General features: G+C 45.0%; 2 protein-coding genes across 4 annotated transcripts in view; one reads left to right on the top strand and one right to left on the bottom strand.

Annotated features, from left to right (window-relative positions):
* The window catches only part of IKZF3 (IKAROS family zinc finger 3), a 29485-nt gene extending 28429 nt beyond the window's left edge, over positions 1–1056 (bottom strand). The window contains exon 1 of one of the 2 annotated variants that reach the window (XM_072885817.1): positions 1003–1056. In XM_072885817.1, coding sequence (XP_072741918.1) covers positions 1003–1042 — 40 coding nt within the window. In that variant the 5' untranslated portion in view covers positions 1043–1056. The remainder of the gene's footprint in view (positions 1–1002) is intronic. The other variant, XM_072885818.1, reaches the window with a different exon arrangement.
* A 10493-nt stretch (positions 1057–11549) lies between these two features.
* On the top strand, positions 11550–17591 carry ZPBP2 (zona pellucida binding protein 2). Of its 2 annotated transcripts, none has more exons than XM_072886139.1 (8): positions 11550–11628; positions 12371–12451; positions 12962–13087; positions 13646–13807; positions 14705–14923; positions 16107–16192; positions 16771–16948; positions 17494–17591. In XM_072886139.1, the coding sequence occupies exons 1-8, from the start codon at positions 11550–11552 to the stop codon at positions 17589–17591; spliced, it is 1029 nt and encodes a 342-aa protein (XP_072742240.1). The 2 variants fall into 2 exon arrangements, with proteins under 2 accessions (XP_072742240.1, XP_072742239.1); XM_072886138.1 differs by having other exon boundaries at positions 11550–11643.
* Positions 17592–22598: the final 5007 nt, after the last annotated feature.

Below are 22598 nucleotides of genomic sequence, written 5' to 3'. Positions count from 1 at the left end.
AACAGGAATAAAATCCAGTGTATGTAACTATATACGCTATGTATTCTGACAACTGCTGCTGGCAGGTAGGCAAGCAAGCTCTTGAGAGCATGGAAAAGGAATCACAGCTCTACTTTTTTCATTTTGGGCAAAATATTAATCATTCTGGCCCCAGGCCAGGAAACTGCTCAAGCATGTTTAATCGGAAGCCTCTTTGAACCCAGTTGCACTTCTCTGCTTATTTCACATAGGTCTTTTTAAACATCAACATTATCAGAAAGTTTTCTGCTGATCATTGTGGCAGCAGTATGTCCCAGAAATCCAAGCCTCTCTTCTCTGAAATAAAGCCAAATTTTTAACTCTAGTGACATTTATTTGGGTGAAGTTTTTCAAGTAAAGCCTCTTTCATAAAATCCATAACACAGACTAACTCAATATTATGCATAATTCTGTAAATTTCAGATCAGTATTTTGTTTAAAAAACTGACGCTGTTTTCTTTCAACAGTGCTGTGATTTTTTAAAGTTCACAGCAACACTGTGAAATTGCTGTTAAAATTGTTTAACTTATTAACAGTTGGATAGTAAAAAAACCCAATCCTTCAAGCAAAATATTACATTAGGTCTGAAAAAAGGTTTTATTTTTTGATTAGCAGGAAAGTAAAACACTTGTCCAACTCACAAGAGGTTTGTTTTTATATTTTCAGAAATGCAGTCAACCAAAAGAATTACATTATTCTTGCTTCCCTAATCAAAACTTCCAGCTTTCTTCTGAAAACATTTCATTTCCTACTATACAGTCTTTTTTTCCCTTTAGTATCATTTTCCAATATTACATTGAACTTCCACAGTTTTATTTCAATTCTAGAATTCACTTTTTGCCTTTAATGGCCATCTTTGTATTTGTGACTGTGCTATTCAGTGTCCTGGGAATCTAAACAAGCTGCAATTCATATATTTTTCTCCATTTAAATTTAAAATTTTCAACAGAGGGTGAAGGAGCATAACTCAAAACAGCGCAGTACCTGCAGCCATGGGCTGTTCCTGAGGATTACTTAGGTCCATACCTGCCTGTGAATCTGCAAGAGACAGAAAAGCAGTCTGAGTTGCTTAATATTTAGAACCATTCATGACAGAGTTATTATAATCTTATAAATTCCCGTTTTCTTGACTGAAAGCAAAATTGAAAAAGCAAAATTCTCAAACAAATAAATGTCAAATAATTGTTACGTTTCATTGTACAACTTCTTTACATCTTGTACCCAGAAAAGGGATTAAGTATTATCTTCTAACTTCAAAAAATTACAGAACATAATTTACACGTTTGATTTAATGTCTCATTTTGCACCCTGTGAGCACAGCATAGCGGTAATAACTCTGTATGAAGTGAGTTTCTATGAAGCACAAAGTACAAGGTATTTTTGCATTCCTTTTTCAATACAAAGGGAGAAGCCTATTATCTTCACAAGATCTACTTGGTTTTCATGGGAATGCAAGTCTAATTCCCACTTAGAAATTCTGATCAGGATCACATGTCAGGAATTTTTTAAAAAATTGAGAGGACTACGTATGTGGCCTGGTTTCCAAAAGTGCTGAGCACTCAGACTGCTCTGAAGACAATATAAGCTACAGGTATTTACATGTCCCACTCCAGCACCCAAATTTAGGGTGGTGAGTTTAACTGGAGGCACAGATCCGACCTGTCCAGGTAAGTCTTTACTGAATGCCTTGCTGTCTTGAGACTTCATTGATAGGAGGGTTGATTTTCTTAAGCGTCACAGCTACCTGCTTCCTTCCTCCTTTCTTTCCTCTAGCTTTTGTCCTTTTTTTTTTTTTTTAACATACCAGAAAATCTTTTATCACCTTTGAACATAAAAAAATAATAGCTCCAGGACTCGTAAAATTCATTCCTGGCAGTTACATAACAGAAATACACATGCAGTGGCCATGAGGTGTTAACCACTAGTGACATTTACCCCATAATTATCTATCTTTACCACCACTGCGTATGGAACATTTTTGTGGTCTCTGCAACGTCAAAATATAAAGCTCTGTTAACTCTACAGCAAAGAAGCCTCGTATCAGATGAGGCTATCCAAAAAACTGCTCGAATAGAGGATGGGCTGATGGATCCAACAAAATAAAGGCAAACTCAGAGAAGAAAAAAAAATTAGCAACAATGGAATTATCCAGCAAATCTTTTTTAAATGTTTGGTTCTGTTGTCTCCTAAGTGAAAGCATTCAGGTCCCATTTCTCAATAACGGGTCTAAGAGCTACATTCTGCATGTAGTTCCCATTACTCTTAACTAGCTATTACCAAAGGGCAGCAAGGAATATCAACGCATTTAAGGATGGAGTTAATAATAATTCCAGCCATCCAGCAGTGGCCTGAGCTCTTCAGGGTGTAACTCCTGACTGGAAACAAGTTGTTAAGCTATTAGCACTTATGAAATGTATCCTAAAATGAAATCAGAGCTCCTATCCCTTCATGCATTTTTAGCATGAATGCAAGCTTTTCATTAAGTGTCTTTCATTAGAGCTAAGAACGTTGCCTTGTGTCATAAAGATAGTCACGGGAATTAAATGACAAAAAGTTCAAATATGTACTAAAACTGTATTTTTAAAATAAATAAGATCAAGGAACTCCATAGTAACAGCTCTTAATTTGTCTTTGTTTCATTTTATCATACCAGGAAAAGTGAGGTACAAAGAAGCAAACGGACCAATTTATACTGCGAATAATGATGGGGAAACATCAGCAAATACACGGTACATGAACAAAATTCCCTCTAGTACTGATTTTAATTTTACATTGCAATAATATAGATACTTAAATTACACAAGCCCTTGTAATTGTGCAAATAATTAAGCTTTGGGCAAGACAATGAAATCCCCATTATTCTGTAATACTTGAATTTGGTTTTAATTGCATTCAGAAATCCTGTGCAGTTGCCCCATTTGGGTGATAAAGGACTGAACTGGTCAAAGCCCTGGGATTAAGCAAAAAGGGTGCCTGTGGGTGGAGGGAGAGGTGTGGCTTGGAAACTCTGCAGCAATTCTGCCTTCCCCTGGGTTGCCAGGAGGTCTTGAAATTAAGAATTAGAGCCCCTACGCGGCTGCTTCAAATCAGGTAATTCTGCATATATTCCTGTATAACAATATTGTTTTAGAAACCATTGTATTCCCCAGGACACCTCCCGAGCGCACAGTCACTCCACTAAGGATGCGTACATTGCTATAGCTTATTGGGTAAATCACATCAGCACAAGCTTCTGTGTCCAGGGCTCAGTGCAACACCCCTAACAGTCAGTCAGCTCTCCTGTCCTGAGCACCTCTGAACTGCAGCTAGCGCGTAACCTGCTAGAGAGCCATGCAACAGCCGAGCAGGACCTGTTCAGCCAGCCCTCTGACACTCAGCTAGTTAATTTTGAGATCATCTCTGCACATTTATTTACATTTTGTTGAGCATAACAGGTTCCTGTCCATGATGGGCTGCTGGGCAGTACAGTCGTTCCGAAGAGATAAGAACAACGACACACCGTGTAACGTTTCTCTTTCCTGTTGAGAAATATCCCAGCCTTTGTATCACTTCCAAGCCTCCAACATCCACTCATTAGTACATGGATTCTTTATATTAGTCTCAAGCAGCTTCTTACAGCCTTAGCAGCCTCTTAATATTTAACCTCAGGTCTCTTTCCCAAGTAACATATTTTAAGCCAGATCCTTCACTGTGTCACGTAAGTGTGCTAGAAGGAGAAGGTCTAGGAAGCTTCCATCCCCAATTCTGTACAAATAAGACCATATTTCTACCTAACGGTCAGAAAAACACACATGGGAAATCACTTACAGAACACGTTAGTCTTCCCAAGCTTCAAAGAGATCCACTGACTAGGGTGCATGGAAAGAAGACGCTCGTCTTGTGTGTGTTGCAGCTGACGCACGACGTTCATTTACAAAGCAGAAGTAAAATTCATGTGTCTTTGAAACCAATCCTTAGCCATCCTGTGTTCTACGCCAATAGCCAAAGTGAGCAAAAATATTCAAATAGCTTGCTAAAAAAGTGTTATGGCATTTTAATACATAACTGTATTAATTTTTTATCCTGGTATTTGACCAGTTAGTAGAAGCAACAAAACAGCCTACATGTATTTAAAAAAAAAAAAATAATTTTTCAAATAAATTATACTGCTAATATCCTTCTAACATCAACACAGCTGTAGGCAACAGAACAGGAGGTACGTCTTGAACTATTATAATCTTACCTGTTTGCCTCCAAAGTGAAAACCAGAACATTGCCTTTTTACTGCCAGCTGTATTTTTCAACCCAACAGCATTGTGAAGGGGACATCTTTTTAACTCCCGTACGCTCTCAGTCCTTCTATCACAGCATATGGAGCAAACACAGCTCGTTTCCTTGTCTTTGCACCGTCTTAAGAGGCACAAGCAAGCCAAAATAAAAACCACACCAATCTTGGCCACCGCCCTACAGGCAGACTCCCACAGCTGTATCCCTAAATGCTCGCAGCAGAGCCGGTGCCTTTGTGATGTACAGCAGTCAACCTCTTTCACCCCAGCACGTTTTTCACCTTCAACCCGCACTGTACTATTAAAGAGAGAAAGCCCATACAATTTCCCCACTGAATGGCCTCCTTCAGCATTTACAGTCTCAATGGCTTTCTGAAGAAGGTACCTGGACCAAATAAACTCTTTGCGCTTTTAATAATAGGGTCTCTAATCTGCTCTTAAGCGCCATGTAATGTTTGAAATGACACAAGCATTCTAAGTGCACATGTCATTTTGGGAAGAAATCCTGATCAGCAGTGTGTAACTAAGGATAACATTTTTCTCGTATTGTAGCATATGACCTCCTGAAAACAGCAGCAGATCGTCTAGTAACTCAAGATGTTCATCCCAGTACAGCAAATGGAAGTGACAGCACGAGGCCAGTTCTTGTGCTCTTTGCAAAAATAAACCAGTCATGAAGAGATACAAACCACTAGATTGCAGGCTTTGGCTTCCTAGACCCAGGTCTCAAACACCTACTCTTGCAAGTGCCCTTCTCCCAGTCAGTGACTGTCCTGAGCCTCCTCACACCGAGCACAGAAAATCGAGTACAGAAGCGTTACCCCTTTGTCCTCAATGGCAAATTTCCCATTGACTCCTGGGGAACTGAGATTTTCCCAAGACCCATGAAAACAGAGACACGTAGCAGTTATTGTATCCAGAGATAATACAGTATATCACTGTCTTTTACATTGACTTTGTCCCAAACATAACAAGGTCAGGCACATTAACTGATCCTCATAATCCCCACATACAGAACTAAAACCTGAAGGATTATTTGCATGTTAATTTTAAGCGTACAAGAAATAGGAACACAAAAAAAGAGACTTCTCAAATAGTCTCAGTTGCGGTGGCAGAAATATGCTTATTGTCTAATCAGAGACTACAATTACTGACCTACCTAAAGAGCTTCCTTCTCCCACAAGAGATATACAGTGGTCTCGAGTTGATCAAGAAAACGAGGCTGCATTTTTAAGTGCCAAACTGCCACCAGACCCATTCTTTCAAAACATTAGTTACACTTCTCAAGCAGTGATAGTCTCAATTAAATCAGATTCTATGAGAGTAAATATTTGAATACAAACATTTTAAAAGCCTTTAGCAAAGGAGAATACATTTTTAAATAGACAACTGCATCTAACTTAAAACAGCCAAAAACCTCAAGTCATTGAGACATAGCGGAATCTAAACTCAAGCCCTTAAAATGATGAGTTGAAATAGTCTAGTAAGAATATCCGCCTCTGAACTAATAAACCAAGTGATGCTTCGCAAAGCTTCTTTGCCAGGCTTGTTAAAAACACTGGTAATTTTTCTTTTCTTCAAAAGCCAATTACGCTGTAGCCCGAGATTAACTTGCAACTTGGATTTTTGCTGGCTCTGAAAGTTACATGCACGTTTTACAAGCGAAAAGGAACCAACACGCCCTTTAATTCGTTAAAACCTAGAATACGAACAGTAGGCAAAGCCGGCTCTAAAACCCAATTTTATCATACATGTTGTGATGCTTCTGAAATTAAACAGAGAGGGGGGAAAAAAGCCCCGTTCGTTTCCTGTTTAATTGCAACACGCGACTAGATTTCTCCTCCACAGGCTGCAATCTGTTTGCAGAAAGCGCTGAAGAAGCCGCTTGGAAGTAAACGGGAGGTGGAGCACGGTGCGAGCGCCCCGAGCGGGGTCGGCGGGAGGAAGGGGGAGCGGCAGCGCCTTCCCCCCCCTCCCGGGCCCGGGGAAAGAGCGGGGTCGTTTCTCACCTTCCATGCTCCGGCCGCGGCTCCCGGCTCCACCTGCCCGCCCGGGCTCGGGGACTGTCAGCGCGGGCGGCGGGAGCGCACCGGCCTCGCCTCCCGCCCGCCCCGGGCACCGCGACATCCGGCCCGGCGCGGCGGCGGCAGCGCTCGGCGGGCGGAGAGCGGCGCCGGGCGGCGGCCAGCGGAGCCGCCCCGGTCCCGGCCCCGGCGACTCGCCTGCCTTGGAGCTCGCCGCTGGTGCTAAGCGATGGCTGCTCGGCGGGGACACCGACGGCCCTCTCGGGAAGGAAGGCGGCGGGGCACGGGTGGCTGCGGGCACAGCGTGTGTTTTGGGGAGCGAAGGGGGGCCCCAGCAATTTTCGTGGGACAAACGGCACCGGACCGTGAAGAGCATCTCCAGAAGGGGAGGCTGACACCAGCCCGAGCGCCGCGCTCTCCTCCGGCAGCGTGGCCAAGGCTGTAGGCGAGGCCGTCCTGCAGCAGGAACCCAGAGGCGATGGCCAGCACACAGCGGGCTGCAAGACAGCACAGGCAGAGGGCGAAGCTGGGAGCAGCCCTGCTCTCACACAACACTGAGACCAAACCAAAACACTGGAAACCCTCTGCTTTACAGAAAGCGTCCCTCTCCATGGGAGATAAGCTCTTTCCCCACCATCAGAGGTGGCTCCACAGGTCAAGAAGCCATGGCAGGTCCTCGGGCAGGCATACTGTCAGGAGTGGGACCAAGGGGAGCAGCTCCAGGAGCCATAAACCAACCTAACAAGAGTAACGCTCCCCTGAGGGCTGAGACACGCTCCCGCATCCAGGGCCAAGGCAGCCGGGTGATCGCACAGATCCCCAGCTGCCCACCGCATCTCGAGCTAGGTCAACAGTTCCCTCCGACCCGCGTCTCCGCTTGCAAGCGCATCTGACAAGAAGCGTGCTCCGTTTCCCCCCAGCGCTGCCAGGTGGGAAGCCATTTGACAGTCCCGTCTGCAAAAGGGTCACCAGCAAGACAAATGGATCCGCAACCCATTACGGACAGCCGCTCAGAAATACCAGTCGGCATTTTAGGGAGCCCTTCATCTTTAAAGCCTGCAGCAAGCGCTAACACCCAAAATAGCGCAGGAAAGCCATTTGTGCCGACTTGGGTTAGGTCACTCAGAGGACAGTAGCTATTCATACAGAGAGTTTAGCAGGGCCACACGGAGCTATTTTGTGTTGGCAGACTTCTGACTCATTTTATTTTACACTGCAGAGCCAAACAGTCTAAGCCTTTATTAGAACTGGCGTGGCAATTGTGCGCTGTGATGCCCACACACGTGAAAGAGTTAACTTCTTTCCTACATACTTAATTTCCTTTGTGTGCAATTTGTCCTGGCTCTGTTTACACATCATGTAAACATGGTACGGCAGCCTCAACTGTTAAACAAATGCTGCTTTCTTCACATTATTTGTTAAGAGATCGCACTCCTCGGACTGTACATTAAAGTTAAATGACAGGGAAAAGTAAAATAAGACTTAAGTTAGCCAGTTTTCTTAACAAAATAGCATTGCTATTTAAAAGAAAAGCAAGTTGCAAAATTCTTTCATAAAGCAAAGATTAATTTCACTCGTAGTACTCGGGGGATTGTTAAATGATAATTTTAAGACTTTTAAACAGAAGTCTAAAAGGAGGCTCACTCTACACAGCACTTGGATTCGACTTTGAGCAACCCGACCTAGTGCAGGATGTCCCTGCCCACGGCAGGGGGTGGCACCAGGTGACCTTTACGGGTCCCTTCTGACCCAAACCCTTCTGCGATTCACGAGGAAGCATGAGCTGTGCCAGACCAATGCAGTCTCGATTTTACGTGCAAGCTAAGCACTCGTCATGGCATTTTGCTTCACCCAAAGCCCAGAGCTATTTACCAAGAAAAGGCCTAAAAATATAATAGCTGGCCTAGATCTCAGATCAGCACGGAACATCAGTGCAGAACAGTCCGTACCTGGCGTGCTTTGACATCAACACAGAGTTCATGTTTGCAGCAGAACTCTGATGAGCCAGAGAGACAGCCGAGAGAGCAAAAGGAAAGCAACCAACCCAAGATGCAGTAGATGGAAGGCTCGATGACGATCTTCAGCAGGACTAGGGCACTTGCACTTTTGGACCCTTGGGGTTATTGCTGCATCTGTTTATTACAGTTTTATACTTATTTCATTACATTGTGCTTTTGATTTGGGTTGGGCTTTTTTTGGCCCTGCAACTCAGCTATATTTTAAAACCGGGAAATGAATGTTTTGGGGTAAGAAGATTGATGGAGGCTTAATGCATTTTTGTTCATTTACTACATATGTTTTCCACAAAGGGGCCCAGAAATCAGTAATAATACTCATGCGACTTGAGAATTTAGAAGTTAATGAAGTGGCAAATGAAATTGTGATCTGACCTGATCACTTGGACATAAAACCAAACACAGTGAGTGCGAATTACCACAAGACAACATGGAAACATAGTTCTCCTACTTACTTTCTGTGTTGTGCCAACGACTGCTTCTTAAATTGATGCTTTTCCATCACTTGGAAAAAGATTCTGGAAATACAATTTTTTTTTTAAAAAAAAAAGCTATCTGGCATAATCAAGCCCAATTCTCTGCTACTCCAGACAATCTCTATTCCCCTTCCAGAACCATTTAATGATTAGGAAGGTTTCTTGCTCCTATGAGTTTTAAGGAAGCCCTGGAATCTACTGTATGATGATCAGAAACCCCTTTGTTTTCCATCCCAGGATTACTCACAGCCATTTTCTCTTACTGCCAGGTTTGTTCTCTAACTTAAATCTTCACTTTCCCTCACATTTACCATCAGATAATAATGTCTTCTCTCTACTTTTATTTCAAGGTAAGAAATCAAAAGAGCCTGGGTTTGCCAGCCCTATAAAAAGTGCCACTATCCTCACCGTGGCCCTCCTTTGCATTACCCCTGCTTTCAATCACCCACCTGAAAGATTAGAGACAAAAGTGGTGTTCTGGTAACATCTCTCCAGGTAACATCTCTCCAGAGCCTTGCACAGGTCATTCCCATGACCCTGTACTCCTGGAAAGATCTCTTCTTATTTCTTAGGATAAAATATTTGCCTGTTTAATGATCAAATACCTATGCACACCATGATCAACAAGGTTACAATAGACTTTTTTTTCCCCTTCTATCATTTCCTACCAATAGAGCTTCTAGCTGTTAGCAAAAACAACTAGTAATTCATAAATACATGACTTCACATTTTGTCCTATCAAATCCTCCCCCTGCCATTACCCTGTTCTTAAAGATAACCAGCTTTTTTTTTCCCCGAGTTTACAAATCTGTAATGACAATTTATCAGTCATTAACATAGAAATTAACAGAGTACAGAATTTACAGAACATTAACAGAGTAACATAGAAATATCATAGCCTGGAAAAGGAATGAGTCATTTGACTAAAGACACAGACCAGGAGCCTAATAAAGACTCAAATCCACAGACAAAGCTTTACTACAAAGATACTATTTTATACTAATCACAAGCTGGGGACTGATGGGCTGCGTAGGACAGTTACATGACAATAGGTATAAACATCCTTAGGAACAGAGGATGTTCAGACTGAAATATGACTAGTTTGTAGCAGACACGTTAAAAACTGAATCATTTTGCCTATACGGCGTAAGCGTGAAATGTGAACTTTGAGTAAAACTGAAAACATTCAACACATGGGAACGCTGGATCTTTTGAGGTGGTCCTAATTATGAACTGCTCAGCAGCTCAAGGAAATTAAAAATGAAAACCCTGACATAGTTCTTATACCTTAACCGACCACTTGAGAGTTAATATCTTGGTCTCAGGAAGAACAAAGTGTGGCCGCTTCCCTGCAAAGAGAGAGAAGTGAAATAATGAGGCAGTGCACACATTTAGTAGGGCAAGGAGTTTTGCAAGACATGAAATGAGAGGGACGCTACTTTAAAATACCACCAGGCTTGAGTAAAAGTATTTTCCATCAATGATTTGATACCTTCTTTTTCCCACTTGTTTTTTGCATGCTTTATTAAAGAAAACTCATAACTTAAGTGCTTTTTTACATGGAACTGTTGAATTAAAACTTTTACAGCTATCTATAAAAATAACGACCATTCCTGTGTTGGCTGGTTCCATATTTGTTATGCAAATACTATTACATCATTTTTGGACACTGGCATGGTCTGAGGCTGCACAATAAATACGATTTAGCTAATCACCAGAGGCTTGGCCACAGTTCCTGATCTTGAGTGTCTCATGGTGTGCAGTGTGGTCAAATGCAAGTACCCTCCTCTCCCTGTTCAGCTGTGTTTCCTGAGTATTTTTATAACACTCACTCTAGAAACAAAATATTTCTACTTTTAAGAGTTTAAAAGTCATAAGCAAGTCTTCCAAAACATGTAGCTGACTTAAAAACCACTCAGTACCTGAAGTAATAATGTGCCATTCAGCTTTATTTTCAAGCCAACAGGATATGCCCGGTTCTTATTTTCAGTCTTTCTCACAGCAAGTGGCAGGAATGTTTTTTGTTTTTAAGCTGAAAGTACGTGTCCCATAATGCCTTGCTCCAGAAACCTGCAGCTGAAGAACACCCTGGCATGCAAAGCTTGCAGTTACCTTACCAAAGCCCTCAGTACTGTAAACATGGAGTTGGAGACGCCAGCCGGGCCGTCCCTGTGGTTACAGAGCAGGTTCAGTGTGCCGAGCAGCCAGACCACAGCCCATGCCTGAACCTATTCCCTCCTCCCCCCCTAGTTTCCTATCCTTGCCCACACAGCTGGAAACACCACCTTAGAGTCAAAAATAAATTTCACTACGCACTGTGGAAGAGCGACATGGTAGTTTCACAAGCATGGGGCTGAAGCGTGACAGCGCAGGAGCCCGTAGCGGTGGCAGGCACCTGGGAAGCGGGGCCATCCTTCACTAGCCAAGCGGCCCACAGACCCCGCAGGCCTGTAAAGCCAAAAAAAAAAAAAAAATTTTTAAAGGCACAGGGTGTGGGTGAGGAAGAAGAGAGGCGGCCGAGTGAGGAGCTGGGGACCCCCCTTCCTGCCTGAAGCGCTGCGGTGAGGCAAGGAGAGGCTGCACGCCCCCGCCTCGCCGTCCCCCGGCAGCGCTGAGGAGAGGAAAAGGGCGGGAAGCGGCGGGCGCGCGCGAAGGGCGGGCAGGGCCGTTAGCGCCCCCCCGCCCCGCGGAGGGCGGTTGGCGCCGCGCGGCGGCCGTTGGCGCGGGGGAGGCGGGAGGGCGGGCGGCGGCATGGCCGGGGGCGGCGGGAGGCCGCGCTCCCCCCCGGGCGGCCTCCTGGGGATGGCGGCGGTGGTGGTGGCAGGCTTGGGTGCCCTGACTGGAGGTACCGAGGGAGGGAGGGACCGGCCCGCGGCGATGGGGGCCCTCTCCGAGGCGCCCCGCGGCGCGGGCTCCTCAGAGGGCGGCTGTGGGGCTGGGGCCGCCGAGGGACGGGGCGGGGGACGCCCCTCTGCTCGGGGTGCAGGCATCCGCGGAGAGCAGTTGTGCTTTGCAGGACCTTCCTTCAGTAGGTGCTGATAAAAGCCCCTTTTAGACGGGAAGATGTGGATCCCGGCACCGCCCTGCCCTTCTCCCTCTTGGCCCGAGGTGTGGACGGCAGCCGCCAGGCAGGGCGGCTGCCATGGCCTGAAAGAGCACAAATTCTAATGATTTTCACATCTCCTGCGGGCTCTCAGGACAGAAACCCTCTTGCCTAGACATCTGCCCACTGTTTCCCAAAAGGCAAAGGCTCACAGGCGCTTGAAGAGCCTCCCACGGTCACCATGCCTTAGCTTTCCAGTTAGATTTTATAATTATTTTATCAGCTCTTTGTAAAGAGAAAGGCTCAGCTAGGTTGGAACCTGCTATATGAAGTCATATTTGCAACCTGGGCACTAAAGCAACCAAAACTGTCAAGTCATCAACAAGTGGGAGCCCTTGTTTTTAAGAAAAGGGTGTGGGGAAAAAGAAAACGTAAAGCAAGAGACAGAAACTCGCTAGGACAAAATAAAAGGTTCACGATCACACGTTTAGATTTCTGTCTGTAACATTCTAAGTCCTTTTCCCTACAGTGAGAGGTGTACCTAAGGAAGAGCAACATTCTGTTGATTTAATAGAAAAGCGTTATGTTTATGGTGATACCAAACACGAAGGTAAACTTGTCTTTTTATATATTTAGGTCTTACTAGACTTCTAAAATGGAGTTTTAAGTACAGTGATCATTATGTAGACAACGCTACACATGGAAGCGACACAACCAAGCTCAACACGGTGCTGGAGACTCCAGAATACAATCCTGACAGCATACAGTAACGAGGGGGGGCGGGTTTAGAAATATCTTTGTCCCATGGTGCTACTGGAAACACTTCTGAAAATTTAACGTCCGAATGAGGGTCCCACTCTGCAAAAGGCTCAAAATCGGGTGCTTTTTGTGACCCTGCGATGCGATTTGTGTCTCCTACGTACAGTCAGCACCAGCCACGCTGTGGACAGTTCCATGATATTAATAAGAGCACATGGAGATAAAAGATTAACCTTTTCCAAGTCCAAACATGAAAAAATAAACTTAGCATTACATTAAATATATTTTTGAAACGAGTATTTTGGTAATTTCGTTCAAGAGAAGCATTCCACGTCATTTGCCTTATTCTCTTGTGTTGCAGTTAACGTGTATGTTAAGGTGTTTACAAACAGCCCATTTCTAGTATGTATGGATTTGGCTCGTTCTCAAGAAGAAGTAATAGATCCCAAGTATTTGTGGGTTGGTCCAGATGGAAAAAATTTAGAAGGTTAGTCGCTTTGTTCGGACTACAAAGGGTTTCCACTCTGCCTGCCTTAGCCATTTTTTCCCCAGTCACTAATAGAATAGGCTTTTGACAGTACTTTATCACAAACTCAGAAACAGCCTCTGCCTCGGGGGGCGGGGAGGCAATCAGGAAAATATGCTGAGATAGAGAAATAGTTTCTGTTTTCTATTTACAAGGGAAGAAGTCAACCACAAATGGCTAAGTAGATTACTGTACGTGAAATCACATATTTTCCTTGTTTCTGTTGATGCCACCCTGCAATAGGATGGGGGGTCCAAATAGTCACTTGGTCCTTTGTCAAATTTTTCCACGAGCTCTGACATCAGGCTATGTTTCTCTTCTCCCTCTAAAATTTTCAAATGCTTGAGATAGGAGGAAACTTGCAATAAGTCCTAAAGGTCATAAATTTTAGCCTGTTTCAGGCTAACATGAATCACCGTCATGTACAAGAGCAAGACCTCATCTTCAAATGTTCTAAATGAGCAGAGCATCAGAAGCCAAACATTTCCAGTAATCAAGTATTTCCTGTTTCTGTTCTAGGGCGAATGTATGTGAATCTTACAGAAACAGGAAAGCTGATGGTGATGGGTTTTAAGGAGTCCATGTCTGGAGCCTACACTTGCACTCTTGCTCACAAAATCATAGAAACTACGACACAAGAAGAAAGAGAAATGTTTGAGGCATATAAATTCATGGTATACGGTAAGATTGCTAACTTACCAGCAAACTGATGCCCATAGCCTTTGTAGTTTGGTGGGTTTGTGAAGTGCATGTTTATTGCAAGGCTTGATAAAAAGAAATAATTAGTTAACATTTTCTCCCAGAATAAAAAATACATTTTTTTATATTTATACACACACACCCTCTCTCCCAGTTTTGGAAGAAGTTTTAAATAACTGCTACCAAGAATGTAGGCAACTCGAAGGATAACATAATCTCTACCCTTAACAAGAACAAAGTGAATTACAATAATTCCTGTGATAGCCAAGATCTGAAAAGGAAGCTCATGTCTGAGTGCAGCCTCCCATGAGAGAGATTACCAAACCGAACATACGCCGATGCAGAATGAGCCCTCTGCCCCACCTGCTCGAGCAGCACGCTCGAGCCTTCTTCCACCATTTGTAACCGCCGTTGGCCAATATCGCCTCCCCACCCACAAAATAACATTTCCAAAATGCTTGAGAAACACCAACGTTTAAAATAGCTTTAAAAAACATTCATTCCTACACCGTAATCGCACAGAATGGCTTTGCATAATGCCAATCCATTGCAGTCACAGAACCCCATAGACATGCTAGTTCTGTGTTATTTTACTATTTGCTCCCTTTTTTGTTTTAATATTTGGGAGCGGAGCCTTGTAACTTAAGCATATAAATTCCTGTACATTTCAAACTAAAATGCCCCTTACTATTTGAGCCAGCTCTGGCAAGGACAAATTTGTCCTGTTATGGTTAATGAGTAAGCTTTATTTATTTGTTTACTTTTGAATAAGAGCCCGTATTTTAGATACAAAGTACACTGATACAGACGATAACATTCTGTATAAGATTCAATCTGTGATTACAGCGCAGAACTCGCACACAAACTATTTTCTTACAGCCTACAGGGAAGCTGACCATGCATATCAGGTATTTGTTCGCTTTACTACTAAGGAATGCGAGCTAGCAGCTAACAGCCAGTTCTTTGAGGAACTAAAGAAAATCTTAAATAACATCATCTCTGATCTGACGTGTCACATCATAGAGTCATCCTACAAATGCCATTCTGTCAAGATACCAAAACAAGGCCTCCTGCATGAACTATTTGTTAGTTTTCAAGGTAACAGATTTCAGTGTTTGTTTGGGGGGGGATCATTTATTTTTATAAACAACCTGAGAGTACTAAACAACATCTGAAATACATTAAAGTCAAGTATACCTCCGAAAGTTGTTTCCCTGCTTTCTTTCGGAGTCCCTGTATTTTTTCTTACTAGCCCACAGATGGAGCTAAAATGCAGTTTATATGTTGAATTTGTAGTATGGTACTTCTCGCAACCTTAGCGAGAAGCGTTATTTTTTCAAGGTGTGCAGTTTGGAAGGATTGTTGAAAGGAGATAGCTGATAAGATGCCATGTTTTGGGCGGGTTTTTTGGTAAAAAAGGAAAATGGTCCTATTTGGGCTTCATTATTTGATTTTTAATAAGTCTGTGACCTCTGTGGTTTTGCTTGATTCTAGGAAACTGCACAGAGCTTAAAAGCAAGAGCCTCACAGTTCCCTTATGGTAATACTGATGTGGCGTGGCTATATTGCCTTGCAAAACAGGTTAAATCAACCCTGATGGCTGCCCTAATATAGAGATGTTTTATCACTGAGGAAAGGAAGTTATTCATTAATGCTTTGACCACATTCTCTCCTGTATCTGTTCTCACCGTGTGCCAAGAGGGACCATCCAACAGGTTATGGAACAGTTTTGTGGCCATTTTCCCCTCAGTAAAGTCAATAAACATTCAGAACAAACTGAGGACCCAAAGGTTTTAAGTTTATGTAAAACTTCAGCCCTTTCTGTAACCTGAGGGTATTGTGTGAGAATTTGGTTCCATTCTTCCTGTCAGCTTAACGTATTTCTCCCCCAGTATTTTACTGGTTGACCTCTGACTCTTACTGGAACAAAGCGATTTAAGTAACTGGCTAGAAACCACCAGGACCAAATCTGTTTTTTCCCTTATATCTGTCACTCATTTGTCAACATTCAAATGCACTCAATCAAAAGAACTGTTTCAAAACACAATCTTGACTGCAGGCAGCAACCGGTGAAAGAAAAAAACTCACAATTCTTCACTAATTAGAGGCAAACTAAGCACGATAGGATGAAGCGAGCACCGTAAGATGCTAAAAGCAGTAATGCATTTTATTTGTCGATGTTTTCTGAAATGAACCTAAAGATACCTGCTTGAGGTATTCGAGTTCACTGAAACGTATTCCTCAACGCACATGCATGTGTCTTTTTTCCCCCCACCCATAGTAAATCCTTTTGCACCCGGATGGGAAGAAGTTTGCCACCAGGTTCCTTACGATTGTGAAGATGAGACAAACATGAGAGTTCAAGAGGTTCTGTGTCAGCCCTTGTGTCTTCTCTGTGTATTTAACACAAGTCTTAGCATCTGCAGATTTGACTGGTAGTCATCCAGCTTCACCCAGATTTTATGGGATTAATATAATTGTAAATGATGATTCATGGATTTCAAATAATTTGGTTCAGGATGAGCCAAACAGTTGGCCAAATTGAGCCAAGCAGTTGAGAAAAAAAAATCAGGCTCATTATTTCCTGTATATTTACTTCTAAGAATAAAGAATTATAAACATTAGTATTTATATCAGTGTACTGAACTTCCAGTTCTCTAAACTAAATCTTTCATTTATGATTTGGTAAATGAAATACAATTTAAAGTAAATCTACCGTAGCTGATTTCTGAAGTCTGTTCTCTCTGGCTTCTTAATGTTAAAACATGCGATCAGATCGCATACTGGGTCTGATCCCAGCCCCCCTGAAGCCAAAGGAAGACTCCCAGTTAAGGCGACAGGGCAGCGTGTGGGAGAAATCAGGACTATAAAGTATTTACTGATATTTTTAAATCAAGAAAAAACAACTGACTATTTTTTATTCTTCCACTGTTTCTGAATTTTAGGCAAGAGATCGAATTGGAGAGTTTTTCAATAAACAAATGTACGCTTTGAAGCACGAGTCTCAAACTGTTCCTGCAATACGCTACGTGGACAACAGTTTCTCAGTTACTCACATTGACAGTTGCCGACCGGGTTTTGGGAAAAACGATATCACCCACAAGAACTGCGCTAGTTGCTGCGGTAAATATAAAATACATTGATTTAAATAGAGCCTGTTAGCTCCGACCACAGGTTTCTCTGAAGAGTATTTGGTAAATATCAGTGTCAAAAGTAACAGTATTTCCATTCATCTTTTGGAAAGACATTCACATCACAGATTTTAAAAAAAAAAAAGTAACAGGAACAGAAAACAAGCTGGCGGTGTTTGTTAGTGCGCTCGTAGGTGTAACTATTTCCAAATAGAGTAAGTGGAAGCAGTGAAGCGGATTTTTTTTCTTCCAGGTCAGTGGTGAGTGACTATGCTCAGGATATAGAGCAAATAAGAAACAATTACCTTAATGGCAGTGCTGCTAGAAGACACTCAGCTGGTTTAAAAGATCTTTTGCCAGCAGCACCTACTCTGGTTCTGGAGTTTGGGGTATTTAGCGAGGGGCAGGCTCAGCGAGCTTGGGAAGGACGAGATCTCACTCACCACGCTGGGAAGGCACGTGGTGCTGTCTGAGGGTCCCAGCCCTGGCCGAGGCAGAGGGGAGCTGGCTGAAACGCTGACTGTGTTCTCTTCGCAGTGGTTTGCGATCCCGGAACTTACAGTCCTAACAACGAAGTGACCTGCCAGATTTGTACAAGGCCTCGAGTCAAAACGTACGGAGCAAGATCTTGCTAATAAACTTACGACAGAAATTGGAAAACCAAAGAGCAGCTGTGAAAGCATTGTTGGTTTTGTGATGTCCTTTTCATCTTTAGCTACTAATTCTGGAACCCTACATTCGTTTTTGAACAGTCTCAAAACATCATCACTCACGCACCCCTACATTTTCTGTATTCAGGGACCACTTAGACTGTAAAAATGATGCATAAAATGAAGTGGTCACACAAGGTAAAGTAATTAAATTTTTAAAAAAAGGAAGTTTGTCATGTGGCTGTTAGTGCAAAGAGTCTGTTTCTTGGTGGTGACACCAGACACGCCACAGCTTTGTGCTGCAGTTTGCTCGGAGAACATAAAGGAGCTATAAACAATTGAGGGAAAGATGGCAGATAGTTGTAGTGGAATTATGTGCCATAATGACATATGCCAGAATCCCTATGAGCAATTTCTAGCAGATATTAATAGAGGTGTTTAATCTCATGATTTAAAAGCATTAAATGTCCTTCCCTTTGTTTTTCCCCCCGTTTTTTTCTCTGTGTCTGAAGTGTCCCAGCCTGCCCTGTGCAAAACTGTACAGTGCACTAGTTAACGGACGCCGACCCGCTCAGGGCTTTCGGTATCGCTGCCGCCAGCGGGAGCTCTGCTGATGAACAGGCACCAGCAGAGTGGAGAGCGAAATCGAGTCTCCGAGACGAGAGAGAGAGGGTTAATAACCAATTCTACAGCCCAGCCGTCAGGAGAATTAAGGACCCAGCTTTCATGGTTCTCTTCTTGTCCACTGCAACCCAGAAAGAAGCGGGTCTGTCCCGGGGAGGGAAGTGGAGAGGCTGCAGAGCCTCCTCCGCCTGCTTGCTGCTGCATCTTCTCCTTCAGCTGCATCAAATCCTTGTGGCAGAGCACTGCTGGCCCCAGGTGCTGTACGAGCAGATGATCCTCTTACACCAGCTGTAGATCCCCATCAAGTTCACCGGATGAGTAACAAGTCAAGATACAAATTGCCAAAGCACTGAGATAATGGGAAAGTTTTCTTCCCAGAAAAGACTTACTCGGATCTGCTTTTGAAGGATAGCTGCTGGATCTGCAGCAGTTATCACTGTGCTCATAAAGCACTCTCAGTAAAGATTATTTTACTACTTTCAAGAGCTTCACAAGTAACCGTGACTTCTCCCCAGCCCCTGTACGGTGCAGAGCATGGGCTGTGCGAGCCCACCCGCGCGGCCAGCCTGCCGCAGGCTTCTGAGGCCACGGTGGAGCTACCAGAACATGGGCTTTTAAAAAACTTTGTTTTAAGCTTTGTAAGCTGTTCCCTGCCGGGAGCTGCTGCCTCCAGACTTAGTCACTTCGTCGAGGGACACCAGAGAACTCTTACCCTCCTGTCCCTCGCGAAGCACAGCCGACCAGCCAACGCGGTCCCTTTTGGAGCCGCTTGTGCAATGGTGGAGTAACCCCCTGCAATCCGAGCAAAGGGGACTCTGCGCACCCACACAGCCACGGAAAGCCGTGCCTGGCTTCCCGGCACAGAGCCATTCCTTTCTTTTTTGCGCTATGTAGGACTAAATCAAGCAAAAGAGCTCCTCCTACTCAATAACTGCAACTTCTTATGGCATCTAGAAATTCCTTGGTGGGTATTCATCCAAAAATCGACCAGATTCAACCCGGTTTAACTTATCCATTTTGACAGGAACACAGCAGGAGATGGTACGGGCACAGACCACGCTCCGAGCTTTTCAGAATCATTACTTATTAAATACTGACGAATAAAATGCACTGTAACGAGCATTTAAAGTGCCTGTAGGCTGATTATCTTAGCTGCCAACTGGACACTGCGTGCACGGCGCAGGCTTATACAGATGAAGCAGACGGGCTTGGCGATTGCTGCCTGCGTCTCTTGGCCTGTTTCACAACAGAGGAATGCCACATGCATAAATTATGGGGGAAAAAAAGCAGTAAGTAGGTACTAAGCGCAATGGCAAGCGAGTCACAAATTAATACTCCCTCCCTCCTCCTAAAAACTGGAGGAATAGGAAGCTCTTACAGTGCCTCAAGTTTTTCAGTGGGCCTTCAAAGTAGAAAAATAGGTCAAATACTCCAGTATTGCATCGCAGAGGAGTTTGTGTCATTAATTCTGTGGAGATTTTCATGAAAAGCTGATGTGAAATGGCTTTGCTCTGACCTTTCCTGGGTAAATTCTCTCCCTCCAGCTGGAGCTCCCCCCCTTCGCTGCCTGTGACAGCCCAAACGCAGCTGAATCTTTTATTTATGACACACCGTTCCTCGCTGCTCGCTCCCTTCCCTTCTCCCGAGCCACTGAATCGCTGTCACACTTCAGATTTTACAAATCGCCGTAATCAGCTCTCACTTCGCCTCACCTTTACTTTTTACGGTTGCTCTCTACCTCCCCCAGCTGCAATAGCTCACGAGGAATTGCAAGAGCCTTCCTTCACTGCTTTAAATCCTCTTTTTTGTTTTTCTCTGCTCTGTTTTTACACACCTTCCTCTTGAAACCGTGGGCTGTAGCTGATGCTCTGGGCGCAGCAGGGGAACCCCTGGTTACTCCTGCGAGGCTCAGCCCTTTAAAGCGCTGCTTCAACCTGCCCCGACCACACAGCTCTAATCCTGCTTTCTGCACAGGACGATTACAACACCTCGAGTAGTGACGAATTCCCACAAATAATAAATTCAGAGCTTAAAACTTCCTGTCCCCTTCTCCGCACAGGCCTCTGGTAACTCAGCCCTTCCCACAGGCTGCGTACCGACAGCACACGAACACTTTTAAACATCCACGAATGACAAAAATAATCTGCCAGCTGGAAGCCGCAGCCCGTTATTTTAACATCAGAGCTGCCTTTGTCCCAGCCTTCGACAGACCACTTGAGAAACACTGAACAAACACACGTTAAAGCACTCACTGCAGCGCTGCCACGTCGGCTAGCCGGTTACAGGACCAGGACCGCGTCTGCTGCGGTGACGGTGACACCTCCGCTCCGGTGGGAAGTTGTCTCGTAACTCCCCGCAGCATCTCTATTAACCCACGAGCGAGCTGTTCCTCTACGTTTAAGTCAACAGGAGTTGAACAGGTCGCAGGGCTGCCCGAGACGCCGGTGTGACACGCCGCAGCTTGCAACTCACTTCGACATGCTGGAGGTTTAGACTGGATATTAGGAAATTTTGCTTCACTGAAAGGGCTGTCCAGCACTGGCACAGGCTGCCCAGGGACGTGGTGGAGTCACCGTCCTGGAGGTATTTAAAAGCCGCTTGGCTGAGGTGCTCAGGGACGTGGTGCAGTGGTGGGCTTGGCAGTGTTAGGTTTATGGTTGGATTTTATGATCTTAAAGGTCTTTTCCGACCTAAACGATTCTGTGATTCTGAGGACATCAGCCTGCTCAGCAGGTTATAAGGAGAGGGGCTGTGGGGAGGGAGAGCAGGGGAGGAGCGGGACCAAGTGCCGGATCGGCACATCCCGGGAAGTCATCGCACCCGGGACAGGGGAGCTGAGCCGAGGGAACCCTCGGTGCAGCCCCGGGAATTCCTCCAAGGACCCGGTCCAAGAGCCGCTTTGGTGGGAAGTGGCTTGAAAACGAAGCCTGCCCAGGAGTCGGGGGTGTCACTTCTGTCCCCAAGAACCCCCAGCTGACGCTGCAGGTGCTCTGGGCTAGGTGGCACGGGGACATCCCGGGATGCAGCTCTGGACCTCGGCAAAGACGTGTGTTAGGAGAGGTGAAATCCCACGTGCGGCCGTGCTCTGGTGGAGGCGGGAGGAGGGCTGGGGCGTCGCACACGAAGGGGATCGGCTGTTTTGCTGAGTCAAAGCCAAGGGCTGGGAGCCAAGGGAGCCTTTTGTGAAAGGCAAAGTCTATTTAGGTACAGCAGCCGCGGTGAATTCCTCGACGGGACCAATCGTTTATATAAAATTACGCATATTTTCAAGTGCTCTGCTGAACTGGAACTGGGGGAAAAAAAAAAAAAAGGAGCTTGTGCTGCTTTCTGGCACCTAAATCCTGGCCTGGAGCGAGGCCGTGGGCGGGCAGTGGGTGCTGCAGCCGCAGCACCCAGCCCGGCGGTGCTCCCACGGGAGGACGGGTCGGAGACGAGCACCGGCCCCAGCCCACTGACGCCGACGGCCCCGCGTCTCCCGCCGAGGCAGGAAAAGTGCCTGGAAAGAGGATGTTTCCCTCTGAGAGGGGAAGCTTTGCAGGTCCCCCTCTTTTATTCCCAGGCACAACCTCCTCTTAGAAAAATGGCCATCAGAGAGATGATCCCTCTGCCAGCGATGCCCAGCTTGCACGAGGGACGGGAGGGAAAATTAACAGCGAGTCAGGAGGGGAGCGTGCGGCCGGCTTAAACGCTGAGCTCTTAACCACACACACGGGGAGAGACGACGTGATTTTTAGCTCTGCTTTGCTTTCCTATCCACTGAAATTAAATTTCCTCTTGCCGAAGTCCAGTGACCACATTTTCTGCGCAGCACCGTTCCTATAACAAGCAACATCATCGGATTAATGAGTCCTTTGCAGGCAGTGAATAAGTATGATTCATTATTGGCAGCAATGCCACCGTAAATGGATTTTTTGTGGTGAAAATAAATAAATAAGGCTACATAACTGAAGGGCCGTTGATGAAGTGTAGACCAGCTTTAATCACAGTGTAATTGCTGCCATCAGTTCTAATAATTTATAAATATTTTTATAATTGTGGAAATTAAACAATTAGACATCCTTCCTTCCCTCTTCTAAATCTAATCAGTTAAAAGTTCAGGATGCAGTCTGGGGCCGCGTCTGCTGAACACGCTTCATCCACGGGCTGAGAAAAACATCGCTTTACCTTTCTTCTAAAACACGCACCCCTGCAAAAGCAAACGCTCGCCCCTGGCAGGGAGCAGAGCCTCCGTCACCGCTGCCGAAAGGACGGACCCGCAGCCCGGCTGCCCGCCAGCGAGCTCAATAAATAGTCGACAATCCAGCGGAGCCGGGGGCTGCGCAGAGCCTGGCTTCCCCGGGAGCACCGCTCGGTCCCTGGGCTCCCGGG

This window comes from Ciconia boyciana, chromosome 22 (genome assembly GCF_034638445.1).
Source record: "Ciconia boyciana chromosome 22, ASM3463844v1, whole genome shotgun sequence".
Classification (NCBI taxonomy): Eukaryota; Metazoa; Chordata; class Aves; order Ciconiiformes; family Ciconiidae; genus Ciconia; species Ciconia boyciana.
The sequence above is the reverse complement of the archived record's forward strand: the minus strand, read 5'-3'. Positions and strand labels throughout refer to the sequence as shown.

Excerpts from the sequence above, each read along its gene's own strand:
- ZPBP2 (XM_072886138.1), top strand. The coding sequence starts at position 11,550 with ATGGCCGGGGGCGGCGGGAGGCCGCGCTCCCCCCCGGGCGGCCTCCTG. Across the intron at positions 13,808-14,704 it reads ATATAAATTCATGGTATACG|CCTACAGGGAAGCTGACCAT; the intron begins GTAAGATTGCTA and ends ATTTTCTTACAG. Across the intron at positions 16,193-16,770 it reads CAAACATGAGAGTTCAAGAG|GCAAGAGATCGAATTGGAGA; the intron begins GTTCTGTGTCAG and ends TCTGAATTTTAG.